This window comes from Vipera berus (genome assembly GCF_964194415.1).
Source record: "Vipera berus genome assembly, chromosome: 5".
NCBI classification, from domain to species: Eukaryota; Metazoa; Chordata; class Lepidosauria; order Squamata; family Viperidae; genus Vipera; species Vipera berus.
Genome location: NC_138207.1, coordinates 23,231,742 through 23,244,504, shown reverse-complemented (window position 1 = coordinate 23,244,504; position 12,763 = coordinate 23,231,742). Strand labels below are relative to the sequence as shown.

Genomic DNA, 12,763 nt, shown 5'->3' with positions numbered 1-12,763 from the left:
CATTGGTACCAATGGAGAGGATTGGCATTATTCTGTAATTTCATTGTTTCTGTTTTATTGTTAACTTTCGGGAACACTGTCTAAAATGTATGCATGCAGGGGGCATGAAATAAACAACATAGAGGAATGTTGGAGGCAATAGTTGAATCTATATTGTTAAAAATATAACAAATTAATAAAGGTGGATAATAAATAATATCTAAAGCTCTGGGGTTCTATTGAGGCAGGGCTATAGTCTTAAATGGGCAAGATTTTGAACAATAATCTTTCCAAGCATGGTTGCCTCATTCTAGGGATATAATATAAGGCTATCCAAGAAGTCAGAACCCCACAGCAACATCCAGGAGTCTCTGTCTCTTTGGTTAGTGTCAGTATCCATCTTCTGAAAGTGCTGGGTGAAACTAACACCTACTGTAGGTGTGAAAACCATGGTTTATGAGGTTTGGTGCTTTTTTTCAGAATGCACCTATGGCCCTCTAAATTTTTCTCTGGACAAATGAATCAGAAGTGGAATTTGAGAGAGGAGAAGCCACATGGGATGTTGTTATGTCTGGCAGAAACCAAACATTGCACTCATGATCTCTTACCAAGTGTCAAATATGGAGAACAGCATTAATATGCTATTGGGGAACTGTGCTACTTCAGTGGGTGATAGTTGAATAAATCATAGGTTCAGCTCTTTAACCAGATAATTTTATAGAAGACTTAGCCTGCTTTTCCACCGGCTAAAACTGAAGCATAGGTGGGTTCAAACATACAGATACATTTATAAAAAAATGGATGAAAAAAGTACAAATTCCTTTTTATCTTTTGAAAGGCCAAGATCAAAATTTTATAGAACTGCAGCAAGACATCAACATATACTGTACTTTGTGTTAGAAAATTTTAAATTGCTATTGAATTGAAGCATTTCACCATGGGGGAACAGACAGTATTGGATAGACTGCTCACTGAATGTAGAGGGGTGATTTGCAGATTACATTTTGGATGGCTGCTTATGAAATAAATGAAATTTTTGATCCTGCTGTTCACATAGACTCCTTTCATATGTCAGTGGGACTCATAAAAATTTGAATTCAGTGACAAAAGCAAAATTTCTAAAAATCCAAGAGAGAGTGAATATGTTTTATAATATTATAGAAAAATTGTTTAGTCCTATCTGAAAATAGGAGAATGGAGTGGATTGATTGTCTTTGGGTATTCTTGTTTCATTTAAATTGAAGTTTATGCCCAACTTTATATGTAAGGGTCTAGGTCTATACATAGGTTGTATATATTATGTTTAAATGTGTGTTATGTATGTGTACACTTTGAGAGCAAGCAACTAAATTTCATTTTTAATGTGTGTCATTCTGCCCACAGTAAAAAATGACAAAGCCTGCCTTCCTCCTTCCTTCCTTTCTTTCTTTCTTTCTTTCTTTCTTTCTTTCTTTCTTTCTTTCTTTCTTTCTTTCTTTCTTTCTTTCTTTCTTTCTTTCGAATGAATTGAAAAGATTGAGTTTGCAGGGGGGGGAAATGTTTTGAGGGCACCTGAACTTCAAACAAGCCTATCATGTCTGTCTAGAAATAGTAACACTAATGACCACTTTATTTGCAAGTGCAATTCAGTCTATTAAATCTGAAGTGGCCTGAGTTATATTTCCATTCCCTATTAATAATCTGGCCATTATGAATAAATGTGTGAAGGTTTCAGGCTTAATTGGCATACTCCCCATTTAGACGTAACATATTTTTGGGATAAGCTCATATAATCCTTGCACCACATTTTCTTGTTAGCTGAAAAACAGACATGAACTCTTCATTAGTTTGTGACATTTAAATAATCATTTAAAAATTCTCTTGTGATTTTTTAAAAATATATGTTCCTTACCGCCTTCCCTTTCTCTTATATTTAGTATTAGATTTTGATCTGGAAAATCCAAGTAGGGCTAAATTAAGTGACTTTAAAAAGCTCTGTTTTATATAAAAGGACAGCAGTGCATATGCAGATATATTGGTTTGCTTTCTTTCATATTAGGTAAAGGGGAAAGATGGGATAGGTGCTGTGATGGATTCCATGGAATTGGAACGACAACGAGGGATCACCATTCAGTCTGCCGCTACGTACACCATGTGGAAAGGCACAAATATAAACATAATTGATACCCCAGGTAGTGTTGTCCTTGCATACCATATTTAGTTTTCCACATGTTTCATTTCTATTTGCTGTAAAAAAGAATACCTATTTGATGCTTCCATATCTAGTTTGGGATTTTTTTCCAATGGATTAGCAAATAGGATTGGCAGCAGAAGGCTTCACACTAGACTGTTTATAAGCAGAATTCTTCTAAATGAATATATAAAGTGGAATTTGGACTAGCCATGCTCATATTCATTTCAGTTTTGTATTGCTGGCTCACCAGTCACATTGTGAAAGTCTGATTGTGATAGACTTAACTGGCCATCATGGCTTTCAGCAACCTTTCCCAATCTGATGTCCTCCAAGTATATTGGATTCATTCAGACTGCTGGCTGAGAATTTAAGAGTTGTGGGTCTAGACAATGTGATGTAATGATTAAGGCATTGTTCTAGGAGCAGTCAGGGCCAAGTTCTAATCCATTCTTAGACCCAGAAGTTCACTGGGTGACTTAGGGTCAGTCAGACACTCGGTCCAACCTACCCACAAAGTTATTGTGGGGGAAAAATAAGAGGAAGAAATGCTATATATTTTTTTCTGAAGTCTCAAATGAAAGGTGGAATAAAAGTCTAATAAATGCTTACATTTAAAGAGCATCAGTTCGGAGTTGATTATGTCATAAGATATTTGTGAAAGGGATTCATTTGAATGTATCGGCCGAAATTCTTCTTAATTTTAGTGGGTATGAATGAGCACATGCTGGCCTGCAACTATGTGCTTAGATTTAGGTCATTCTCACTTTTACTCAGTGTATCTGTGCTCCCCTTTCCCAGGCAGCACTAAGGCACTTATTACATTGAAAATTAGATATCAGAATTCATTGGTAGCATGCACACAATACTTCCTATAGAAATCTATTATTATGGTTGGTTTCATAGCCGTCCAAGCATTTAGACTGGGTTTGGTGTTTTTATATCCACCCATGGAGTCCTTAAGGACCTAGGATAGGCAGATGTGATGGTGTTAAAGGTGAGGGATACTTGGTGCTGTCTGAGCTTGGTTGCTAGTGCTGATGTTACTTGTTTGATAAAATGAAATGTCTGCAAGAAAACAGCCAAGTTCAGGGAGCACCAAGGACCTCTCATTTCCAGCCTGTGCTACAAAGATTCTCTATCGGTGTTAAAGGTATAATTGCAGGATATAAGCTATGCCAGGAAAAGCTGCTTTTGCATTTGATTGATGGTTTTGCCAATGTGATGGTGTTCAAGTCTCGCAGCCAGTTGGGAGATTAAAATTTGCTGTTAACAGAGTATGGTTTTGTGAATCTTTAGGTAGTTTAAAACTTTTATATAATTATGTCACTTTCAGGGCATGTTGATTTCACAATTGAAGTGGAAAGGTCCCTGAGGGTTCTTGACGGGGCCATTCTCGTGTTGTGTGCTGTCGGAGGGGTTCAGTGCCAGACCATGACAGTGAACAAACAAATGAAGCGATATGGGGTTCCATTCTTGACCTTTATCAATAAATTGGATCGCATGGGCTCAAATCCAAACCGAGCCTTACAACAATTAAGGTAGGAACTTCTAAATTTAAATGCGTCCCATCTACTTGTCACCTTGACTTGTGAGCTACCTTCTCAAAACTCTAGTAGGTAAAATGATTAGTTATCACTGCCCATTTGTATTAAGGCCATTGTAAGTTGATACAGAAAAGATTTTCTCATTATTGCATACAAATAATTTCACTGTAAAATATGAAAATACCCTTAAAGCTAGCTGCTTAATTTCACTGTTTAAAACTTGTAATTTAGATAAGCATTCTGAATTAATGATCACTAAATGCAGTAATTTGTTCCTTTTATGAAGTCAGCTGGTCAAAATTGTGTCTCTGAGACCAGAATTTGTCAATGAATATAAATATACAGTTTCTCTAGTTTTGCCAAGGCTATGTGAAGTAAGATTGCTGATGGTCACCTGATAAAAATACCACAAAATCAGAATGAAAATATCCTAAATTTCTCAGCATGTGATGGTTAAATTGTTTGAAACTTGTTGCGAATTGGACAGTGTGCAAATTTAATAGTAATAGTAGTATTTGCTCATCTGACTCTTAAATTCCACTAACAGGTGATTGTTTTTCTGAATAACATGTGTAAACATTGAGAATGTTCTATCAGTCAAGAATTTTGCAGATACTGAAGAATGTAAATATGTCTTGTTTCAGTTTTAAAATTAAAGCCCATTATCATTTGTGCATGTCTCTTCCTAGATATGATAGCTCAGGTTCTTAATTCATGCCAAATATGCAGAAATTGTACCAAAGAGATTCCTTAGCTGCAGTCAAAAGCTAGAGAACAAGTCATGATGGAGAGGTCAGAGATTATCTCAACCGTTTTCATATTCAACTTTATAATTTTTACAGAAATCCACAATCATTCTTCCAGGCTCAATGGACTTATAATGGGAGAAATAGACTTCAGGACTATTTTAGATACGTGGTTTGTATAGAAATTGTATATATTTTTAATTTTTACAGAACCAAGCTGAAGCAGAATGCTGCTTTTATTCAGATTCCCATGGGACTGGAAGGGCAGTTAAGAGGAGTTATTGATTTAATTGAAGAAAAGGCTATATACTTCGATGGTGACTTTGGGTAAGGTGCTAAAAGTTTCCCAATGCAAAGACGTTACATGTTCTTAAGGTAGAGTGTTACTTCTAGAAGTAAACTTCAGTAATCTTGATTATTCAGGAAAGATAAGCTAGGAATAGTGCAGCATAACATTTCTTATCTCTTATTTTTCGCATTAGTTTGAGATGTTTCACTGGTCATCCAAGCAGTTTCACCAGTCAGAGCAAGTTACTTTGGAAAGGAAACCTCTGAGGTTGGTGTGGGAGGAGTTGGTACATTCTAATGGATCTTTGCCTAACTTGCTCTGACTTATGAAGCTGCTTGGATGAGCAGCAAATTAATAAGAAAAAAATCTACTTTTAATGATTCAATCTTCAGACATAGTGATGTGCTTCCCCATTTCTTTTCCCTTTGGGAAAGAGGATTTAAAATATTTTTGTTACCTTATTACATTTTTAATGCTGACTAATTGATTAACTGAGGGACGCGGTGGCTCAGTGGGTTAGGACGCTGAGCTTGTCGATCAGAAGGTCGGCAGTTTGGCGGGTTGAATCCCAAGTGCCGCGTAACAGAGTAAGCGCCTGTTACTCGTCCCAGCTTCTGCCAACCTAGCAGTTTGAAAGCACGTAAAAATGCAAGTAGAAAAATAGGGACTACTACGGTGGGAAGGTAGCAGCGTTCCGTGCGCCTTTGGCGTCTAGTCATGCCGGCCACATGACCACGGAGACGTCCTCGGACAAGCGCTGGCTCTTCGGCTTTGAAACGGAGATGAGCACCGGCCCCTAGAGTCAGAAATGACTAGCACACATGTGCAGGGGAACCTTTACCTTTACCTAATTGATTAACTATGGCTAGTTTTAAATCAAAATTAATATAAAGATCTCAACAATGCAGTAAAGCAAATAACCAAAAACAAATAATTCCAGATTCTTCATTCTTGAAAGAGGGGTATGGACCTAGTCATGGCTCATTATATAGTTTTATGCCTGTTAATATTTATATTTATATTTATTATATTTTTATACCGCCCTTCTCCCGAAGGACTCAGGGCGGTGTACAGGGCAATAAATATAAAAACAGAATACAAAAGTTAAAAAACTATTAAATATAATGCCCAAGTTTAAAACAGTAATTAAAAACATATTAAAACCCCAACCCTAACCCATCAAACCAGGTCAGATTGCTCAAATAAATACGTTTTTAGTTCGCGCCGGAAGGAGCGAAGGTCAGGGGCCATCCAGAGCTCAACCGGCAAGCGGTTCCACAGGTCTGGCGCGCCCACAGAGAACGCCCTCCCCCTGGGGGCCACCAATCAACATTCTTTGATCGGAGGCACCCTGAGGAGGCCCTCTCTGTGGGAGCGCACTGGACGGAGGGAAGTTGACGCCGGCCACAGGTGTTGCCGTAGGTAATCCGGACCCATGCCATGTAGGGCTTTGTAAGTCATTACCAACACCTTGAATCTCACCCGGAGGACAACCGGCAGCCAATGCAGCTCGCGGAGCAAAGGTGTAACATGGGAGTATCGGGAGACTCCCAGCACAACTCGCGCGGCTGCATTCTGCACCAGTTGGAGCCTCCTTAATGCCATTTATCTTTGGAAAAGATAAATTGGAGGGAAAAACAGATTATCCCATGTTGTAGATGTCTTAATTCTAATAGATCGGTGCATTGCATCCACGTTGGCTTCAAGATCTGTGATGTCTTACTAATTAAATACTGGGTTTGGGTATTCAGTCATGATTTCTCTTTATTGGCTAACAAAAAAGCTGTGGGGAATAAAGAAGAGCAGAGCAGCTGCAGCATGCAGAAATTAGTTTGTAGATCTAAAGCTTCCTATTAATTTCCTTTAGATAAAATCACCAAAGGCTGTATAGATGTAGAGTTGAATAGTTGATAATTTTTAAAATCACATTCATTAGTGCTGGGGTTTCCTAAAATGGAAAAATTAAATGAAGATGAAAATTAAAACCTATCAGTATGTGTGCTGCTAAGGACCGTAAATCTTTTCAAATCAGCTGTCCAAAATACTAGATTGTATAGTTGAGGCTGAATATTGATGAACTTTTTATTTTACCTGTTTCTGTAGCGAGATTGTTAAATATGATGATATCCCTCCTGAGTTCAGAGCAGAGTCCTCAGATCGCCGCCAGGAACTGATTGAATGTGTCGCAAACAGTGATGAAAAACTTGGAGAGCTTTTTCTTGAAGAGAAAATCCCAACAGTGACTGATTTGAAAGTAAGAGAATTTAATTCGTTCTTTTTTTTTTTTTTTGAAAACTTGCTAAAGGCCTTTGGAATAAGTATTTCTACAATTAGTGCAGAGCTGCATTATGCATAGACAAAAAAGGCAAAACAAAATGGGTACTTTCATAGGAATTCTTGAAGAATAAGGGTAAAAATGATTTCATACTCTACAATTTACACAAATTTAATGCTTTCTAAAACAGTGATAACAGAGCAATTTGAGTATTTGAAGTATTTTTTATTTTCTTAATCTCAATAATATTTGAATCAATACACAGGCACTCAAATAACTAGTGATAAAGTTTTGGGGAATTCTGATATACTTTGACAGTTAACTTTTCCTGGGTCTCTGCTGTTGGTGATTTCAGCCATTCTGTTGCCATTATAGAAAAAAGGCTCCTTTCTTAAAACAAAGCAAAACAAAAACTTAAAACAGTGGCAGTTTTCTTGACCTTGAAACATAAGAATAGAGATGGTAATCATTCATATAAAGATATCTGAAAATTTACAAGATAGTTGTGTTTCTAAGCACTCCTCTCCAGGCAAAAGCAAATTATTATGAAGCAAAATTGACAGGAGGAGGAGGAGGGAAAACATGGGTTTGTTTGAGCTATGTCTGGACTAGGTTATATTTTTACATAGAGTGGAGAGCCAGCATACTATCTATGTACAGGGGCGGTATTGAATTACACCAGGGACTTTGAAATTGGATGCATTCAGGACCAGGCATAGCATCCTTCAATCCTTGCTATTATTTGGCAAGTATAACTCAGCACTATTGCCCTTATGACACTGGTGAGATCAAGAAAAATTAACGTGTCCTTTTTTATTGGAACTTTTAGAAGGATCTTCAAAGGACATCAAAACCTTTTACTCTGTGTATCTGAGGGAAGGAACTATTTTACACCCATCTTTTACTGTCTGACGTAAACCACCTAAACAATAACAAAATAGTTAAAAATGGGGCAAGTAATATTAAATATAGTGGGATAATCTTTCCTTGTACTGTTCGATTTTGTCTGGTTTTATCCATTTTATGTATTGCTGATCTCTGTAAATAAAGAATCAGATTGGATTGGATTGGATTGGATTGGATTGGTCAGAGATCATGGATTGCCTGCAGCTAGCCCCAGATTCAGTTTAAGTATCTTCAGAATGTTAAGGCTGATAAGAACCACAGTTTTGGTTCTTGGATTTCTGTTGGCATTACTAGATTAGACGGACCAAATGCGTATTTGAATAGAGAACAATAAGATTTGTATATCAATGATCAGGCTTGAGAAATTCATTTGCTTTGGAATAAAGCCTAGAGTGTTCATAAAAACATAAGAATTTTTAAAATATTCTTTTAAATTCCCGAAACTTGAACGGCGGGTGTTTTTTTTTGTGGCAGCCTAAAAATATGTGAGAATGTATAGTATTTAGAGCAAAAGCTGCCAGTGTTGTTTTGGTGGAATCCAGGCATGTCTCTTGATTACCAGTTACAATTTCAGATGGATATCATTCTTTCCAACTGCATACACCATCCTGAAATTCCACTCAGAGACAAAGATATTAATGCAATATGGTGATAATAAGTTGTTGCATTAATGCTGGTGATACTCAGTGATTATTTCTATAATCTGTTGGCATGCTCTACCTGCCATTTGCAATTTAAACTGCTTAACTTGTTTATACTGAGTAAATAATTATCTGACTTAATTTCAGCTATAAATTAAGTTGCCAAGTTGGACCATGAATTCCCCAACCAGCAAGTGGAAACATGATTGGATTGATGTTTGAAAATTAAGCTTTCAACTTTTAACACTTTTCTTGCAGATTAATTGTAAGGGAATATATTTGAGAATTTAAAATTCTGGAAAATTTTAGCAGAAGATTATGACTACTGACTTAATACTGCGATAAATAACAGAACAGAATAACCGACTTGGAAGGGACCTTGGAGGTCGTCTAGCCCAAGCCCCTTCTCAGGCAGAAACCCTATACCATTTCAGATAAATGCTTGTCTAATCTCTTCTTAAAAACTTTCAGTGTTGGAGCATTCACAACTTCTGGAGGCAAGTTGCTCCACTTGTTCTAACTGTCAGGAAGTTTCTCCTTAGTTCCAGATTGCTTCTCTTCTTGATCAGTTTCCATCCGTTACTTCTTGTCCTGCCTTCAGGTGCTTTGGAGAATAGCTTGATCCCCTCTTCTTTGTGGCAACCCCTGACGCTGCTATCATGTCACCCCTCGTCCTTCTCTTCATTAAGCTAGACATACTCAATTCCTGCAACCGTTCTTTATATGTTTTAGCCTCTAGTCCCCTACTCATCTTTGCTACTCTTCCCTGCATTCTTTCTAGAGTCTCAACATCTTTTTTACATTGTGAAGGCCAAAACTGGATGCAGTATTCCAAGAGAGGTCTTACCAAAGCATTATAAAGTGGTATTAACACTTCATGTGATACTACTGTAGGGGGTTGATACAGCCAGCATTCGTTTGTTACTGCTTTGAATATAGAAGTATTGTATTTTATTACTTTTAAGAGCTGAACTAAATTGCAGCATTAGAAAGTATACGTATCTGCAATATCTTTCTCATAGCACTTTGCTGCTATCCAGGGAAGCATTTAAGCTTTTGAAACCAGTCATTAATAGCTACAAGTGACTGGAGGGTAAGGAAGCTGCCTGAAGGAAACCAGCTGTTTAGTGTGGTAGACAAGGTTGTGACAGATCTTGTAGGTCTTGCTTTCCTGAGAATACATGTGATGTTGGGACTTAAATATTGATAATTGTTTCCCAGAAAATACATACTGTTCTGCTGAAAGACTATTTTATTGCAGTTTTATCCTTGACCGTTTACTTAATTGCTTCCTCTAATGTATAAATTGAGGAGTGTAAATAGAAACTATGTCACCACAGCTGAACTTGCTTAGTTTAGGACTGAGTTTGGCTTGAAGACTTGATGAGCCTTTTATCCTTCTTAGAATTTGATGACTTATAGTTTGGGAAACTGCTGCATGCTGGTGGTTATTCAATTTGTTGCTTGATCCTGTCTCTTACATGACAATTAAAAGATTAAGTTCCATGTTAGGTGCTCTTATATAATCATTTGGTTCCTAAGGTCGTATTACTCTAGGATTTCAGTTGGAGAATTAATTTGGAATCTCCACCTCAGTTGAGAGTTACTAAACTGCTTTGAGTACCTCAGTATTTGTATACTTTGAAAATCCAGCAGAAATATGTACAGGTTGATCTTAAATATTTTAGGGTAAAAGTAACTACTTAAATTCTGTAAAACCTTCAATGGACTGAAGTCTTTTGTCTTAATTTGGAAAATGTCCACATGTTCACCCCGCTCACTAAATTACTTGTGCCTTTTCATCTATGCAAACTAATGCAAAGTAGAATGAAGCATCTTCAACCTATTTCAGTCCTAAACATGCTTTGTTTCTTCATGTAAAGCAGAGTTAATTAGCTTGTAGAATCTCTTACCACAAAGACAGATATGGATGTTTTGCTTAAGTTACATTAAAAAAAACTTTAAATAATTTTATGGAGACAAATGTGAATTTAAAAGGAAAAGGAGTTCACTCAAATATCAGTTTCTACAGACTTAGGTAATTGTGTAAATTCTCAGGATTATATAAATTTGTCAAATATATCATTTCAGTTCTAAGCATGGGGTCAATAAATGCCTGTCAAAGAATGTTGAACTGCCAGTTGAGAATGAAATAATTAAATAGGAAAATACCAAGAAGATGCAAGAATGCAAAAAAAAAAGAAATAAATTGTCCTGTATTGATTTAAAATAAAATGCTCTACCATTCTTCAGCATGTAGGCATTTTTCAGAAGAAAAGAAAGAAAAAAGGATACCATTTTCTGTTTCCTACTTTTCAGAGTCATCATTGCTGATTAGGTGGCGGTAATCATAAACTTGAAACTTGACATTAGGCTGTTACATTATATAATTAAAACTTCTTATCTAGTCTATTTTCAGCTCTGACCAGTAATTGCTCTCCCTTATTTGAATAGTTTTTTTCATCAACTGATGCTTGCTACTTTTAGCACAGCTATGGCCTAAATATGACCATATGTCTCATCTATCTTTCTAGATGAAACCTTTAGCAAAATTGTTCCTCTTGGCGGCTAAAGATAACAAGCATTTTGCTATGGCCTCTGTCTACTCCTGTTTCCTGAGTGCTGTAATAAACCACCTACATTCACATGTCTTACAAAGCTTCAACAAAATCAAAGCAAAATTATAGCCTTTGTGCTGTATTTATAAATTGCAGCAACTGTAGATATAGGAAGATAACCTAAGACTGCTGTTTAGAACAGGAGCATTTCTTATTTCATGCAGCTATTTCTTTGAGACCAGTTTATTACAATAAAAGTTGTAAATTATTTTAGCCTGAGTTTTGAAGCACTATAGTAATCTATGCTTTTCTGCTTAGTGAGATGAAAAATACTTGGGTCTCCCCCAGCAGAGCATATACCATAGCTAGCTGATTTTACATTGTTTAATAGATGTGAGAAGACCAAAGATTGGGCTTGTTTGAGCTAATTTGTCCACAGTGATTAATGTTTACACTGTGGCAGGCAGCCAGGTGATTATCTAGATTATTTATATGGAGAAACTTGCTGGACATTTATTTTTAGCAAGTCTCATGGGAGGTGGCAACACTAAAACAATTTTGGTTGATCTCAGAAAGCTGAGCAGGAATTTTCACAGCTATAGACCAAATTAGAAAATAAAGAATATGAGATGAAGGCAGTAGAAACAATTTTGCATTATTGCCAGGAAACTAACATGGCCACTGAGTCATCAAGAACCAAATTCTCCTTGTTTATTAAAGGTCAAATGCTTAAATTACTGGATTTTTTTCATATTAAATAATTTGTTGCTGAAATGAAAGTCTGGCTATTGTGTTACACCCTGAGAAAGCAGGTAACAAAAGTAATTTGTCAAAGTGTAAGGCCAACCTAGCAGTTCGAAAGCACGTAGAAATAAGTCCCATAATAAATAAATAAATAAAAGAAGTAGAAAAATAGGGATCACTACGGTGGGAAGGTAACAGCGTTCCGTGTGCCTTTGGCATCTAGTCATGCCGGCCACATGACCACGGAGACGTCCTCGGACAAGTGCTGGCTCTTCGGCTTTGAAACGGAGATGAGCACCGGCCACCGGCCCCTAGAGTCAGAAACGACTAGCACGCATGTGCGGGGGAACCTTTACCTTTACCTTTAAGGGCAAGGATGGGGAGGAAGTTGAAAGTGCTGGAATAGGAACCAATTTTTATAGAACTCTGTCTCTCTCGCAGATATCGTATGAAGGGTACAAAAAGAGATTTGAAATTTAAGAACTTAACCTGGACATGTTGAAAGTTAGCTCTCCCGGTAAGAGGAGAACAACTGATATCTGTTATCAGAAAAAGAGACCGGTGGAAAATCAGCCTTCCCATTTGAAAGAGAGGCCTGCAGAGTTCACGCAGGAGAAAGAGATGCAAGAATCTGAACATTGATTTCACCATAAATAGGTCTTGAATTCAATATACTGGAGTCATTGGAATTTTTACAGCAACTTCTTACCCTTTCAACAAATGAAATGTCTACCCAAACCTCCTAATTTCTTTTGTTCCTGTTTAATTGGTTCCCACCTAATCTGCCAGGAGAAGCGTGACAAGGTTTTATATTCTGAGGGTTTAAGTATGCTAACTTTAGTAAACTAACAGGAATTCAGAATCTTCATTCACCAATTTCAGATATGAATCATTGGCTCCTATGATTG

At 37.0% G+C, this 12,763-nt stretch overlaps 1 protein-coding gene across 2 annotated transcripts in view; it reads left to right on the top strand.

Moving 5' to 3' along the window:
* The window catches only part of GFM1 (G elongation factor mitochondrial 1), a 51,355-nt gene that overhangs the window by 4,375 nt on the left and 34,217 nt on the right, over positions 1 to 12,763 (top strand). For both annotated transcript variants that reach the window (XM_081329006.1, XM_081329007.1), the window contains exons 3-6: positions 2,018 to 2,150; positions 3,486 to 3,690; positions 4,653 to 4,769; positions 6,835 to 6,985. In XM_081329006.1, the coding sequence (XP_081185132.1) occupies positions 2,018 to 2,150; positions 3,486 to 3,690; positions 4,653 to 4,769; positions 6,835 to 6,985 (606 nt within the window). The remainder of the gene's footprint in view (positions 1 to 2,017; positions 2,151 to 3,485; positions 3,691 to 4,652; positions 4,770 to 6,834; positions 6,986 to 12,763) is intronic.